Genomic DNA, 16,737 nt, shown 5'->3' with positions numbered 1-16,737 from the left:
GGTCAGTTTCCAGTGCCATTAGACGATGGAATCTGTCTCGGTACCAACTCCAGGTACCTCCCCAACTCAACTGTGACCTGCAAAAACATCGTAACACTCTCATTCGGGCAGAAATTCCCAGGGTGCATTTCCCCTGCCTCTACACGCATAAATGTACCCCTTTAATAGAGACCTATCTGAAGACTTTCCTATTCTGCACTATGGCAGACACTCCCATCCCTCCTTTCCCCTCCCCATTCTTTCTCATGCACCAATTCACTCCCAAGCACCTGGTTCCAAATACTGTTATATTCCCAGGCTCCTCCAGTGCCATGAACTCTGGAGTGGGCTAGACTTTGTAGGAAAGTTCCAGGGAGAATTCTTACAAATTTGACTTGTATCACATCTTCAGCAGTTTTATATAGAGAGCCCTGGACTGTCTTGGTGCAGTGGGAGTTTGAGTGCTCCAGTTAGGAAGGCCTTGTGCAGTGCTGTTTGCTTGTGTCTGCTAATGTGCACGGTAAACTGAGTACGCTTGTATGCCCACCACATCAGATATTTAAGAGGACAAGTTGTGTCTGGTGTTGGAGCAGCCGGTTTTCATGTGTCTGATATCTCCGATAGTTGTGGAATACATTCAAATGATGTGCTTGTGATGTGTCTGTGATACATGTGTACAACACAACATCACTGCCTACCTTTATACAGTGTGTGATGTATATCAATGAGTTGGTCACAAGACCTTCTTGAATGGATGGACTGAAAAGTTCCAGTGATTGGTCTGTATTTATTCAGTGAAATTGATTATGTCACCTATTACATTCGTTTTTTTATTTTCATGCAGTTGTACCATTTACAAATGTGGGTGCATTGATACTTCAGAAAATAATGTGAGCGCATTTTCTTCTGTGATTGCAAGGTCATCTCCTAGATACTCTTTGGAACTGTCACTGAACAGTAGATGGAGAGAGAGCTTGTCAGTGACTGAGCGTATGATCTGGTACACATCTCGTGTCTGTACATCTGAATGCTAGACTGAGAACTTTCTTGCTTCTGTTCTCACTGTTTGGGAGCTTGTGTAACCACAGTGGACGATCCTGAGCTCTTTCACTGCAGAACTTCATGAGCCCATTGTGACCAAGGCACAGGTGAAAGAATTTGAGTCGATGGGCTTCAGTATTCTCGTACTGACCTGGGCATTTAGGAGTGTTGGGTACTGGACCATATACCAGGAAATGTAGTGGCACATTTCACAACTGAAAAAAGGGCAGCTGTCTTGGTTAAGGGGCTGAATCATTGAGCAACATCTTATGGGACAGAAGCTCTGATGTAAGAAAACTACTAGGCACTTGGTCTAGGCGTTAAACAAAGCTTTAATCAACTGTTTTACAACATGGAGGTCTAGTTGTGTCCTTCACTAGTTCCTGTTAAGAATGTCCTGTGCAAGCTGGGCCCGTGCCCGAGTATTTATACTCTCCCTGGACAGCGCCACCTGCAGGCCGCTCAGTATTATTTCATAAGTCTTTCTTTCATGAATGACTGATTCATGTCAAGCTCCACATGCTCAATGTAGGGCCATCCAAAATGGCAATGATGTCGTAGTCCATGCAATATTTGGTATTGTGTACAGCAAGCTTAGTGGTGGCTGTTGTGGATCCTAGTCTCGATGCCCCCCAACCACCCAATTGGTCCTGTGACGTTTTAACCTGGGAAGATTTATTTTGTAAATTGGAACGACACCTTTAACAATCTCCACACATGGGTCGTAAGTAGACTCATCAGTGATATGCGTGACCAAATTTAAATTTAGGGAAAAGGATTAGGCAAACCCTACAGAGGTCAACAGAAAAGGGCTAAATTCATAAGAGAGTTTCTAGAATGATCAACAGGGAATGCTGAAAGTTTTAGATGCTGGAATGTATGTGTGTGTGTGTGTTCTGAGCATTTGTGTCTGTCTTCCTGAACATTGGACTGTCTGAGCTTGTTTGAGAGCTTACTTGTATCTAATATCTATTGGCTCATGTTTATTAACTGCACTCGTTCATACAGTTTCCCCTTTCTGATGCTAACGAATCCTCCTTCTTTCTCTCTCTTCTCTCCCTCTCCCTTGCTGCAGAACCGCATGCACGAGTCTCTTATGCTGTTTGATTCCATCTGTAATAATAAGTTCTTCATCGACACCTCCATTATTCTTTTCCTCAACAAGAAAGACTTGTTTGGTGAGAAGATCAAGAAGTCGCCTCTCACAATCTGTTTCCCTGAGTACACAGGTAGGAGTTTTATCGAATTAAACCTTCCCTTCCCTTGTCTCTCTAGCAGTGACTGGCTCTCTGTGTGCATGTTTGTGCGTCCATCCTGCTTTGTCTAACGGACAGCATTCACTCTCTTCAAACGTTACTAACCCTTTTTCATGTCAAGGTTGAAGGGCCCATTTCATCAGAAGTCTCTGGCCTGCTAACCATAAATGCGTGTGTGTGTGTGTGTGTAAACAGTGAAGCATCTATGGCTGTAAAATATGCTGGGGCTAGGAGGGGCTGGCTGGGGGAGCAAGGGCAGGGGTTGTGTGTGTTCACACAATATTTTCAAAGACTTTGGGGTAGATTTTGACTTTGTGCAACAGTGTAAAATGGGTCGTAGCGAATCAGCAGCCCGCTTTACATCTCATTGACTTCAATAGAAATAGAAGTCAGAGAGATGTAAAATGGGCTGCCGATTGGCTACCACCCGTTTTACACTGTCAAAGTCACAATCTACCCCTTTCTGTGAAAACCACACGTTGAAACACTTCGAAGACTCCTCTCGAGTAAAGGCTGTGCTGGATTCATGAACCTTTCGTCAGCACTGCTCCTATAATCTTCCTATATTAGTCAAGGAAGTCAAAAAGGATGACAACAGTCTTCCTTTTGAGGTCTGCAGGACCATTTGTACACACTTTTAAAATTAACACAGAAATACATCAGTCTGTTCACAACTGGTTGGTGTCATTTACTATCCATGCTATTTTGTGTGCATATTTATTTTTGTCTATACATTTGACTGTGTTTCTGTGTCTGTTGCTTCTGTAACTTTGTGGGTATATGTGTGCTTATTTTAGCATATGTAGCTGTGCATCTTTATATATGTACTAGCTGGGGGGGGCCGGCGTTGCCAGGCCAATTTTGGGCCGCGCGGTTTACGGCCGGGCGCTGCCGCTCCCGCACTCTGTGTCACTCTTTCCCTCCCTGACCCTCTCTCTCTGCCTCCCCCTCTCTCTCCCTGCCCCTCTCTCTCCCCCCCACCTCTCTCTCCCTGCCCGTGTATGTCCCCTCTCTCTCTCTCTCTCTACCTCTCCCCCTCTCATCTCCCTCCCTCCCGCTCCCTCCCTCCCTCCCTCCCCCTCTTTTGGCACCCGGGGAAGGGCTTTGAAAATTGAGCCCGGCCGTGCGGGGCCTAGCGGTTCAGGCCCGGCCGTGCTCTGGGGCCGAGACGGACCCCAGGTGAGCTCCCGGTGGGGCCAGGCGCCGTGGGTGGCGCGGTTTATGGCCGCCCGCTGACACTCCCCCGCCCGCTCTGTGTCTCGGGCCGAGTGGTTGTGAGGCCCGGGCTGAGTGACTCCAACTCACCTCCCGCTCCCGGAGCCGCAATGTGGGGGTTTGTTTGGCTGGTGCTGTCGCTGTGCGGATGAAAAAAATGGCGGCGAAGTTTCGAGAGGCTGCAGGATTAGGTCCCACCCGTGATGCACCGATTGGTCAACCATCAGGTCACTGAACTGTAGGATTGGTCCACCATCACGTCACTCAACGCTAATGAGCGGTAGGATTGGTCAACCGCTAATGAGCGGATTTTTGAACGTTTTTTGTCTACTGTCCGAACAATTTTTGTCTGACCAAAAAGTAAATATGCCTATTAGACTCCCCTGATCATAACCTTTCTTTTGATATAACATACGTGTAGGTACGCTCTATAACTTTTGAGTGTATAGCGGAGAGACAGACAGACAGACAAACAGACAAACCAACCGCTTTATTATTATATATATACTAGCTGGGGGGCGCCCGGCTTTGCCAAGGCTTTTTTGTAAAACGGCAGTTTACAGGGCCGTATGGACCTGCATTTGTTTACGTGTATGTAAAGTTCTGTATGCATGTGTGCATCTACATTAGTTCTTATTTCATAGAATCATTGAATGGTTACAGCACGGAAGAAGGCCATTTGGCCCGTCGAGCCCGTGTATCTGCTTGTCTCCACATGTATATCCACAGGTGCACACAGCTGGGTGAATGTATACTGTCTGTACATGCACATACACATACCTGTGTATGCCTGTTTACCTGAGCATATGCATATGTGCACATATCTGGATGTGTGCATATCTGTGTGTGTTTATCTGAGTGTGCTTATCTGCCTCTGTGTGCACTTTTGTGTGTAAGTGTCTGAGTATGTGTTGTCTCCAAAAATAGGGTTGTGTGTGTGTGTACCTATCTGTGCAAATGTTTACCTAGGTGTATGTATATCTGGAGGTATATATATCTGCCTGCTTGTGTATGTCTGTGTGTGCTTATATCTATGCCTGATTTCATCTGAATATATGTTTTCAGGATAGATAGGGGAGCAGTGTTAGTAAAGGATTCTTTCACAGTGCTAGAACATAAGGAGGACATTGCATACAGAATTTATTTTGATAAAGATAAGAAATAGGAAGGGAAATGGTACAATTCTCAATGTGTATCATAGGCCATCAAACAGGCCACACCTGGAATATTGTGTCACACCTGGAGTACTGTGTGCAGTTTTGGTCTCCTTACCTAAGAAAGGATATACTTGCCATAGAGGGAGTGCAGCGAAGGTTCACCAGACTGATTTCTGGGATGGCAGGACTGTCGTATGAGGAGAGATTGGGTCGACTAGGCCTGTATTCACGAGAGTTTAGAAGAATGAGAGGAGATCTCGTGGAAATGTATAAAAGTCTGACAGGGCTACTCAGATTGGATGCAGGGAGGATGTTTCCCCTGGCTGGGGGTCTAGAACAAGAGGGCACAGTCTCAGGATACGGGGTAGGACATTTAGGACTGAGATGAGGAGAAATTTCTTCACTCAGAGGGTGGTGAACCTGTGGAATTCTCTACCACAGACAGCTGTGGAGGCCAAGTCACTGAATATATTTAAGAAGGAGATAGATCGATTTCTAGACACAAAAGGCATCAAGGGGTATGGGGAGAGAGTGGGAATATGGTATTGAGATAGAGGATCAGCCATGATCATATTGAATGGCGGAGCAAGCGCGAAGGACCGAATGGCCTACTCCTGCTCCTATTTTTCTATGTTTCTAAGTAGAAAGGTGGAGATCGATGGACCGTTCAGAGAGATATGTGTAAGGACAATAGAACAATAATATTGGGTGATTTTAACTATACCAAGGTCGACTGGAATAAAGGTCATATATGTGATCAAAGTAGGAAACCCTTTTTAGAATGCATCCAGAACTGCTTCCTGGATCATTGTGTTTCTAGTCCAAAAAAGAAAGAAGCATTGCATGATTTAGTTCTGGGAAATAAAGTGGGACAAATAACTGATGGGAGTAGGAGAACGATAGAGAAATAGCGATTACAATATAGTTAGCTTCAATGTCAATAGAAAAGGTTAATGAAGAGTCAAAGACTGAAAAAAGGCAACGTTGAGTGAGATAAGAAGGGATCTGACACAAATTAACGGCCCAGAAATTCCAGAACGGGGCTTGCAGCACGTGCAAGCCCCGTATTTACACTTACCCCGCGCTACTGCCAATCAGCTCCAGGGACGCCTGGAATTGGTGTTTCCAGAAGAAGAATCCCGGGCAGCGTATGACGTCACGCCGCCCAGGAGTGCAGCCAGCGCGAAGTCAGGAGCGTGCAGTGCAAGTGAGACACGCCCCTTGAGGTCTCAGTTTCACTGGACACGCCCCCAATGTTTCTGTCAAGCTGCTAACCATTTTTACATGCAAAGCAGCAGTTTAAATAGGTTTTTGGAAGTTTTTTGAAGATTTTGGTAACTTTCATAAACTTTTTAAAATGTTTACATTATTTTGAGTAATCTGAAGTAGTTTTAAAGAGAATTAAAGCAATTTAAAGACTTTTAAAAGCCCTAAAAGAATTTTTTTAATTCCATTTATTTATTTAGCAATGTCGTCGTCATACGTGTCTTCACACTGTTCCCTTTGGGGAACTGTATGAAGTGGTGGAAGGATTTATGGCCATGATTAACGCTCATTCCGTGACCGTAACCATCTTTGAACCAGCCATTAGGGCGGTTAGTCCTATGGCAGGAGGGTTTTACGGGCTCCCACAAGCTATACAAGGAGGGGGGGCCACCCACACCCACGGACGCAAATATCCCACTGGATGTCAACCCAGAATTTAGAGCCGGAGCTCCGACTCCACTTGCCGGGACTGTCTGGAGCGGGGTTCGAAACCCTACCCTGATCTGGCCCAGCGGCGGGGATCCTACCGCTATGACAAAGGCCCAATCCAATTAGCAACGTGAAATGGCAGCATAGGGCTCCAGTCACGGGGAGGGAAAAGGCGCAGGAAACGTATGGGTGTCACCTTTTTTGCGGAGTGGGCCTTTTGCGTAGCAGTAAGCATCCCCGCCGCTGGGCCAGAAGGAGTAGGGTTTTGAACCCCACTCCAGACAGTCCCGGCAAGTGGAGTCGGAGCTCCAACTTTAAATTCTGGGTGGACATCCAGCGGGATGCTTGCGTCCGTGGGTGTTGGTGGGCCCCCCCCCTCAGATGGGTTGTGGGAGCCCATAAAACCCGCCCGCCATAGGACTAACCACCCTAATGGCTGGTTCAAAGATGGTTACGGTCACGGAATGAGCGTTAATCACGGCCATAAATCCTTCCACCACTTCATAGAGTTCCCCAAAGGGAACAGTGTGAGGATACGTACGATGATGACCTCTTGCGCAATGCACCTCCTTGGACCCTCAGTCGCAGATGCGAGGGGGCAAGTTGTGCAATTGTTAAATTTTTTATTTTATTGACATGTAAAATGTTGGCACAGTAATTCCCTTCCAAATGCGCTAGTACGGTCGGGGTACTTACGCATCTGGCCGGATGAAATGCCGGTTTTCAGCATGCACAGTGCATGTGGGGAAAACCGGCATTTCCTGTCCTCTGAACGAAGGGGTTCAGAGGCAGAACGCGTGCAACTGCACAGGCAGCGCGTGCGCAGTACAATTCGCCGCTTTCATTAATGCTTTCAGTGAGGTCCAGTCATTACAACTTACACATGAAAAAAGCATGGGTACAGTTGCTCCAGAGGCTGCGGAGGAAGATATTTCTTATCGTGGAGCTTCTGAAAGTATGTATGTCTGTATATATTCCTTTGCGTGTTATGTATATATTCCTTTACTTATGTGTATGAATGTATTATTTAATTATGACTTTCAGAGAAAGTAACTTATTGGAAAATCATAATTAAAAATATACATTCATACACATTAGTAAAGGAATATAAAACATACATACATATACGTAAAGGAATATATGTGGACATACATACATAACTCATTCTCACATTCCATTCACACAGCCACAATTGCTCCTTCTACCTACCGTTCTGAAAACCCGTTTAAAAAAAAAAAAATTAAAGTTTAAAACTTAGTTAAAATTTCTTAAAATAACTTCCCTCCCTTTCCCAAACCTAAATATTGCATTTCATAAGCTCCTCCATAAAATATATCTCCTTCCCCAGCCAATGAACAACTTTACACTTGCTTTTTTTAAGTGCAAGTTCTAGGGACTTACCCTCACTGAATCCATCAGTGAAATCTACAAAGTTCACTGCGCAAGCGCTGCCTGTGCAGTCGCACGCGCTGTGAATAGACCTCGGGTCTGGAAATGCCGGCGTTCCCCGCATTCGCTGTTCCTGCTGAACGCCGGCATTTCCAATGGCCAGATGCGTGAGTAACCCGACCGTACTCACGCTTCTGGCCTGGAATTTCTGGCCCAACTAGTTCGAAAACAGGTTGTGGGATCAGCAGTGGGAAATGGTGAAATATGAGAGGGATAGTGCATAAGATAAATATATTCCTACAAGGCAAAAAGAGGGTGCAGCAAAGAATAGAGTTCCATGGATAAATAGAGATTAAAACTAATCCGAAATTTTATAAGGGAAATATATGGTAAAATTAGGGCTAACAACATCAAGAAAATCATGAGGAATATAGTGGAGACATGAAAAGGACGATTAAAAGGACTAAAAGAGAATGCGAAAAAAGCAGATAATTGAAAAGGAAAAGGAAGTGCTTTTATAAGCATAAAATAATTAGAGAGGGTAGGACCACTTGGGGATGAAGGAGGGAGTGTAATTGTGGAGGATGAAGGTATGGTGCTATTAACTAGATATTTTACGTTGATTTTTACAAATGATGGTGGAAGTGAAAATGCAGGAGTACTAGAGGACATGGAACGCTTGTCAGAAAGAACTGCAGATTAGAAACTGGTTCTAAAACACTTGGTGGATAAGTCACTGGGCCCTGATGGCTGCACCTTAGGCTGTTGAAAGAAGTCAGAGCAGAGATAGCAGAGGTTCTGGACACAATTTTTCAACTTACATTAAATATGGAAATTATGCCATTGGATTGGCGAGTAGCCAAAGTAACATCTTTGTTCAAGAACAGAGAGAAGGACACACAGAGACCAGTTAGTCCAACAGCAGTGATGGGCAAATTCTTAGAATCTATCATTTGAAATAAACATTCAGCATTCAGAAATTCTGGGGTTCATCAAGGACAGCCAGCATAGAGTTCATAAAGGTTATTCATGTTTGACAAATGTAAGAGTTTTTTTTTGAAGAAGTGACTGGATGGACAAAGGGACTTCAGTAGACATAGTGTATGTAGATTTTCAGAATGTGTTTAATAAGGTGTCTAACAGGAGACTTCTTTTAAAAATTCTGGCTTATGGTATATCGAAACATGGATAGAAAATTGGTTGACAGACAGGAAGCACGGAGTTAGGGTAAATAGGTGTGACTCAGACTGGAGAAGGGTGGAAGTGGTGTATTCCAGGGATTGGTGGTGGGTCCTCTTTGGTTTTTAGTGTACCTCTATATACATTACTAGGACTTGGGTATAGGGAGCACAATCTCAAACTTTGCTGATGGTACAAGAGTAAAGGGTTTGGTTAAGAGGAAATTTACAAGAGGTTTTTTTAAATTATGAATGGTTTTAATAGGGTGGATGGGGAAGACTATTTCCTCTGGTTGGGGAGTCAGTGATGAGAGGCCATCAATTTATAATGTCATTAAGTGAGGACAGAGGTTAGGATACATTTCTTTACACAGAGGATTGCTGGAGCATGGAATTCTTTGCCACAGGGAGTGGTTGGGTCAGAGACCATTACATCTTTTAAGATAAAATTGAATAAATATTTGAAGCAGAGGAAGATACAGAACTATGGGGAGAGGGCGGGGCTGGGCAGTAGGATTATATTTAGATTGCTCTACCATGGGATTGGCAAAGTCACGATGGGTTGAATGAATGGCCTCCTGTGCTGTAAGCTTCTATGTACATTATAGAAGAGACTGTATATCTGGTGTGTGTATCTGTGCCTGTGTTTACCTGAGCATATGTATATATGGGGCATGTATACTTGTCCATTTATTTATCTGGTGAAGGTATTTGTAGGGGAAGGAGGAGGGAGGTATGTCTTTCTCAAGGTTGCTGCCTGGAATGGTGCCTTTGGAGTGGTGATGACAGCTCATGGCAGCTTCTAATATTCAGCAGAACAAGGAGCACGTTCTTTGAGATTCAGCTGCTGCGGCCCATCAGCAGTCCAGTTTGACTTCATTTTACGCACTTCCCGCAAGACACATTGGGGTAGATCTTGACTTTGTGATGGTAGAACATGGGTGATAGCGAGTCGCCAGCCCGTTTTACATCCCTCTTGATTTTTTATTTCCACTGAAGTCAATGGGAGAGATATAAAACAGGCTGCCGACTCGCTATCACCTGTTTTACATCATCGCACAAAGTCAAGATCTAACCCTTTGTGCATGAGTGAGCTGCTAGTGCACAGCGTAATACTGCAAGCTCATCGAGAGTGTGTCAGGATCAAGGAGTCCCAGGTCAGGTACAGAAGGATTGATGCTTACAGACATGGTTAATACAGAGCTATCTGTGTACCACTCTGGTATTATACCTCAACCTTAGCCTCAGAGGTCACTTCTTACTTGTCCAGTATGATGCTCGGGTTTATTAAACACTCATCCTTTATACCGTTTAGAATCATTTGTGACTGGGCATAAACCCAACACAATTTATGTGCCACAGAGTCATACGTGTTTGGAACTGGTTTGAGGAGTTGAAAATAATATTAAAACCATTTGCATTTAACATTTCCTAGAGGAGCAAAGACCAGTCCCTTCAAATCTAAATTGTTAGTTCATCTTTATGTAACTGAGGCAGCCAGGCTTGGGAACATAAGTGCAGAGAGGCGAAATGGCAGGCGAGTGATCTTAAATGAAAAATATCTTGGAGCTTCACTGATGACTCTAAGTTGGCTCTCCCATCAAATCAGGATATCGTCTGTAATGACCTCCACTCTTTCAATATCATGGAGCATCTGTGACATTATGCAGTGAAATATTTTCTGGAGCTGAGGTGATCCCAAAGAGCATCCTGATAAACTTATCTGCCAAATAGAATATTAAATATTCACATCCTTTATGATTCTTTCACCAATTGGACTTGCCTATAGCCACAACTTGCATGAGGCGTGCTGAAGATTTTGGCGTTTGATGACTGTGGCACTACTTAATATAAGGTCTCTATTGGACAGTGTTCTGTTCTTTGGCTTTGTTGAAGTCTTTAAAGTCAAGCACATTCTCACTTGTTCACTGTTTGGTTTGAGTACTCTTATACTGCAGGCTCACTGATTTGGTTCTTTCACATTATTACACTAAGTTTCTCCATTCTATCTAGCTCACCATGAGCGTTATCACCAAGTGCAACTGGCCCTTGTTGGATGTATGACTGGTTGAGTATCTGTTTTTTGCATGTTTCTGCTTTCCTGTTGTGTCTCAAGCCTTAAAAAAACACATAAACTTATTCCTCTGTCACTTCTAGGCATTCATTCTTTTTATCAATGCTAATTGTTGGCATGTTACAAGTCCAAGGAGTTGTTCTTGCTGTTGTAGACTTTGAAATTATACATTTTGGTATTTGTCTTTATATTCACACACCACGTTATATTTTCCCTGATGTTTCGGACAGAATACATCACTAACCTTCCGTTGGCATTGCTCAAACTAGTGCTTAATAACCTCTTATAAACAGATTATGGCAGAACATTACATTGATCTCCCACATCCAACTTAAAACGAACAGTTCCACCATTCATCTTTTGATCGCCTGCCCATTCAATTTAGCGCCTTTCACGACCTCTGGACGTCCCAAAGCGCTTTACCGCCAAATTGGCTGCTGCATTTCCCACATTACAACTGTGACTACACTTTATACTTTTAAAGTGTAGTCACTGTTGTAATGTGGGAAATGCAGCAGCCAATTTGCTCACAGCAAGCTCCCACAAACAGCAATGTGATAATGACCAGATAACCTGTTTTTTAGGTGTTGGTTGAGGACCAGATATTGGCCAGAACACCGGGGAAACTGCCCTACTCTTCTGCGAAATAGTGCCATGGGATTTTTTACGTGCACCTGAGAGAGCAGATGGGGCCTTGGTTTAATGTCTTATCTGAAAGATGGCACCACCGACAGTGCAGCACTCCCTCAGTACTGCGCTGGAGTGTCAGCAGTGGGACTTGAACACATGACCTTCTGACTCCAGACGAGAGTGCTGCCCACTGAGGCACAGCTGCCACAGCATCAGGATTGCCTGTGCCATTAGCATCAGGATTGCCTGTGCAGTCAATGCGGCAAACGATAAAGCTAAGCCAATGTAGCCTCAGTAGCGAGGGGTGGATGTTTGCGTGCGTGTGGCCTCTGTATTGTGGAATCCCTTCTGTGTCTGCACATCAATATTAGTGCCTGTCTGGTTTCCACCTTCATCAATGACATCCCAAATGGACCGTTGAAAGCCCTACAATGTGTTACACTTGGGCTTCCAAAAGGCATTTGACAATGTCCCACATGAAAGGCTTATTAGGCTCAAAGTGGTAGAGAGTCAGAAAAAAATCTTAGGAATGGATAAGAAATTGGCTGGAGGAAGCTTCCTTTCCACTCTTGGCATCTCCTCAAAGCAACACAACTATGATTAGGAGCTTGGTGGTACAGGAGATTGTGGCTACAAACCCAACATCTTAACTGTGGTGTCACATGTTGGCTTCATTGCACCACACTGTTGTTCTGCCAGAACCTAAATTCCATCCCCAATGGCATGTAAATACATGACTAGAATTCTGTACATTGAAGCTACAACTCAAACCCGCTGTGAGGAAGGTACTGTTCCAACAAAGAAACAGCGCAGAAACAAGGCTTGCCTCTGTATTTATCACTGGTTCCAAAAACGTGGTAAACCAAGATGAGGGTAGTAATTCCAGAGCTCCACTTTATGCTGCTCACACACTCAGTGCCACATTATTGCTAGTGTGGGCAGCATCAGCTAAGAAAAATATTCCTGACGTTGGATGCTAAACCCATCCATCAGCCAGAGGAAAATCTTAGGCTGGCTGTGTGAAGAGCCAGTGCCTACTATGGGTTTGGGCAGGCTTTATTGCACCAGTTAATTAAACTGCATGCTTAGGGATGTTACACTGTGATTTTACAACAGCTTGGGTCTGCCAATCACAGAAATATAACTGGGAGTTTGACACTACAAACAAACCTTCTTATAACTGCTGTAATATGTTGTCATAGATGGTCAAACACTCCTCACCGTTACCATGGCTTCTATTTATATGACGTACAGCCCCACCTCACCGTTACCATTTATACAGTGAAATTGCTTAACAAACACATTTTCCATTTCTCTTACTTACATGTGGCTGTTCAGCAGTGGTATTGAGCACACAACCAACGCACTTAAAGTCAGACTGTCCATGAGACCTGTTCTTTTGTTAAACATTGTGCAAAGCTTTGGCAGTGCTGGGCAGCTCATTCAGCATTTCAAAGTCACCGTGCAGATCCCCTAACATCTGTTAAACTCCTCCCTACCCACCTCCCAGATTCATTACATTATCAAAGATCTGTCTCAACAATTCCTGAAATCACATCAGAGCCGTGGGGTTGATCAAACGGCCCTTAAGGTTGCCATGTAACCTTGTAATTTACTGCCTCACTGCGTTAAATGGCACTGAAGAGGCATTTCAGCTGTTGAAATATGACTGTGGATTTACACTGGAGCTGACATTGATGTTTGTTGCTGAGTGAGGTTCACTGGATTTGTGTGGCTGTATCTTAGTCAACCAGTTACAGATACAGCCACTTTGAGGTGCTGAGTATAAAAACGTTTGGTCCCAGGATGTATTTCAATGTCTCCATAGCAACACCTCTTTGGAAGCTGGATTCTGTCATTAGGCCTCACCGAGAGTGAGAGATTATATTGACAAGTGTAAAGTACTGCACTTAGGAGAATAAAATGGTTGGTGCACATACTCCGTGAAATAGCTAAGGATGAAGCTGAAAGAGTTCCAGTGGCCTTAGACTTGAGGCTCAAAATGTCCAACCGCTGCAGAGCAGCAATGAACAAAGCCAATAGAACACTGAACAGGACAGTCGAAGCAATAGAATACACGTCAGAGGAAGACATGGTTAAACTGGTTAGTATTCTGATCAGACCACACCGTAAGTACTGTGTCCAGTTCTGATTCAACCACTGCACTGTGCCAACAGAGGACAGGAAAGGGAACAGAATTCTTTGTATAGCGATGGTTTGCCACCAGCGTTGTGTAAAGTCAAGATATGCGTGTTGTGTCTTTCCTTGCGCTTAAGGCTGTTTTGTTCCATTCTACCCTTGCCTTTAGGCCCCAACACTTACGAGGATGGTGCAGCCTACATTCAAGCACAATTTGAGAGCAAGAACCGCTCTCCCAATAAGGAGATCTACTGCCACTTGACCTGCGCTACAGATACTGGCAACATCCAGGTGGTCTTTGATGCCGTCACCGACATCATCATTGCCAACAATCTCCGAGGCTGCGGCTTATACTGACTCTACTGTCTAGAAGCAAATTTGGTGATGATTATTGAATGCAAGTTGGTAAATAAAGGCATAACGTATATAATTCTTTTTAGTTGTTATCATAAGCTGCCAACAGAACTAGACTCCTGAAACCCGCAGCCTTATCAAAACTTGTGCACGGTTAACACCATACTTCACAGGATCTTCTGCTTTGAAAAATAATGAATTTCCCCCACTGCCCCGCCACACAGGAAGACAAGCCCTTTTATTGGTACCATGTCTGCCTGTTTTTAACATGTGTCCCGTGCTCCGGAATCTGTGTGCCACTTCACCTTCCAAGCACAAGGCCGAGTTTCCAGTGTTTAGTTCCGTGGCAGCTCTTTGACTAATATGTTAGGAAACCTGAGGACGCACAGGACAGCACCATATCAGCTGCATTGAGCCTCCCTCTTCACATGGTGGAATGGAACGGCCCTGAGTTAAGCACAGCAACAGCCTTGGAGCATTCCACTCCGACTGAGGGAGGAGAGGGGCTTCCGTTTACTAAAAGCTTGAAGGTCTATTTTTGCCAGAGAAGTTTTTTTTTCTTTTGTTTCGTCTTATTTTCTTTGACGGTCCTTACCAGTGCCAACCTGCCCCTCCATCCCACCCCGCCCCCCAACCACCCCTCCCTTCCCCACCCCTCCCTTTGGTGAGCTTGTGAAAATGGCTTCGACAAGTTGATGACCTGATAAATGTTTCTCTTCCTCCCTCCCCTCAGAGTGTGCATGAAGAATCTCTTGTGTGTTTTGTGTGACGGGAAGGTTCCCTCAGCCTCTCTTTCTGCAGACTGTATAATGGACTATCCTGGTGCCCTTATGTACAGATAGCATGATCTTTGGCCTTTGTGAGACACAGCCTTCCTACACGGTCAATTCAACCTTCTGAAAACTGAATGGTGGTTGTGTGTTTCAGTAGAATGCTGTAGATCTGGTTTTAGCCAAGTCTTTAAAAGTAGAAGCTAAAATAATAAATTATTAAAAAAAATCCATTTCTTGTGCTTTGTAGCTTCAAAAGGTTATTTTTTCCCTTTTTTTTAAATTAAAGAAATTTTGCTGAGAAGTTGTGTACAACACTCGGATTAGTTAAGCCAAGTTAATGTTTTGGATTATACTGGTTCAGCACTGCTTTGGTTACTCTTTAGCCTGACGTCCTGCATTTACAACATCTTTACTAGGCCTGGAGTCTTTCAACCCGCACTATGGACCCTGACTGTCCCCCGAGACAGTGCAACTGTACAGTAACAATGAAACTCTGTTTAGACTTCTCTTAGTTCTAATTGTATTGGGATTTTAAAAAAACAATTAAACTTGTTCACCCTCCAGGTTTGTATAGAAAAGCACAGCTCTCACTGGCCAAGTAGGTGCAGTAAAGATGTCCCCATTTTACAATATTTGCTATGATACTGTGTAATATATAAGTTAGGCTTCCTTTCTTTCTCGGTGAACGTCTGTGCTGCTATTCTTTTTAGTGAATGGTGTTTTCTCCTGTGGGATGTTAGTGACGCAAACACCTCGAATGTAGTGTTTACATTAAAGCCACAGTTTTCATGACCAATATTGTTTGTCATTTCCTGGTTTGATTGAAACAAGGTCGCACCCCACCGTCTCACTCTGAATAACGCGTGACCTTTAAATGCTGACAGCGAACCAGCTTGTAGGAAAATGGTGGCCGTCCGTGGCGGAGGCGTTTCTACTTTATTTATTGATTCATTTCTTGCTGGTGTCTGTTCAACGTGGCCAGTCTCTTTTACAGATGATGGAATATTCGTGTGTAGCTCTTCAATAAAGAGGAAATTTGTCAGTAACATCCAGTCTCCAAACCTCTGGTTTTCACATTACAATCGTTCGTTCTTTTTGTGTTTGTGTTCATTTGCTCGGTACATTTATGGTGTTTGAAAAGTCATTTTTCTGTTTTCAATTCTCCGTTAGAATGCGTGGGAGCTGCCTGTTCTCCTACAGCCACTGCCTTGCCCATTGAGGGATGTTGCTCATACTTGAGTCTCCAGTGACCTCTGAGAGGCTTGTGATAAGAGTGTAGCTGGGATGAGCCTTGTCTTCTTTGTGTTCAGAGGTCTATCTGGACTGACTGACTGGAGAGAGGCCTCTCAGTTACCTGATGGATTCCTCTCAGACTCTCGATGAAGATTTGGATTAACTAGTCACCCTCTGATTTTATCCCATTTAATGTTTGATCTCATCCTTACGTTAACCCACATCTTTATTTAAGCATTCAATGGGAGGGACCATTTATACGAAGCACATCCTCAAAGATGTCCAGTTTGGAATTCAGCAACTCTTGCATGTAGATGCCAGCTTACTGGGTCCAAAGTCAATGGTACAACCAAACTTTGTTTCACTTATTGTAACGATGAATCTCACAGTTAAGGCAGATGTTTCCATCTTCTCATTAATATTGGAAAACTTTTAATTATATTGAATTTGGAAAAATGTTTGAAACGTCAGGCAAGTGTCATGTTTGGTCGTTTCTAGCCTAAAGATTTAATAACTCATAAAATTAATTGTCACTGTTCCCTCAATGAAGCAGATACACAGTAACATTAGGAAGTGGCCGTTGGGGAAAGATTCATGGACTCGGGATGGTATGAGTCTGGTGGA

The 16,737-nt window shown here is 43.9% G+C and overlaps 1 protein-coding gene across 3 annotated transcripts in view; it reads left to right on the top strand.

The window, feature by feature from the left end:
* Positions 1–15,676, top strand: part of LOC147116308 (guanine nucleotide-binding protein G(o) subunit alpha) — a 381,614-nt gene extending 365,938 nt beyond the window's left edge. For all 3 annotated transcript variants that reach the window (XM_085991159.1, XM_085991161.1, XM_085991160.1), the window contains 2 exons: positions 2,096–2,249; positions 13,923–15,676. In XM_085991159.1, the coding sequence (XP_085847285.1) occupies positions 2,096–2,249; positions 13,923–14,110 (342 nt within the window). In that variant the 3' untranslated portion in view covers positions 14,111–15,676. The remainder of the gene's footprint in view (positions 1–2,095; positions 2,250–13,922) is intronic.
* The last annotated feature ends 1,061 nt before the right edge of the window (positions 15,677–16,737 follow it).

Source organism: Somniosus microcephalus, chromosome 6 (genome assembly GCF_052327205.1).
Source record: "Somniosus microcephalus isolate GS21.2 chromosome 6, FLI_Smic_1.0, whole genome shotgun sequence".
NCBI classification, from domain to species: Eukaryota; Metazoa; Chordata; class Chondrichthyes; order Squaliformes; family Somniosidae; genus Somniosus; species Somniosus microcephalus.
The sequence above is the reverse complement of the archived record's forward strand: the minus strand, read 5'-3'. Positions and strand labels throughout refer to the sequence as shown.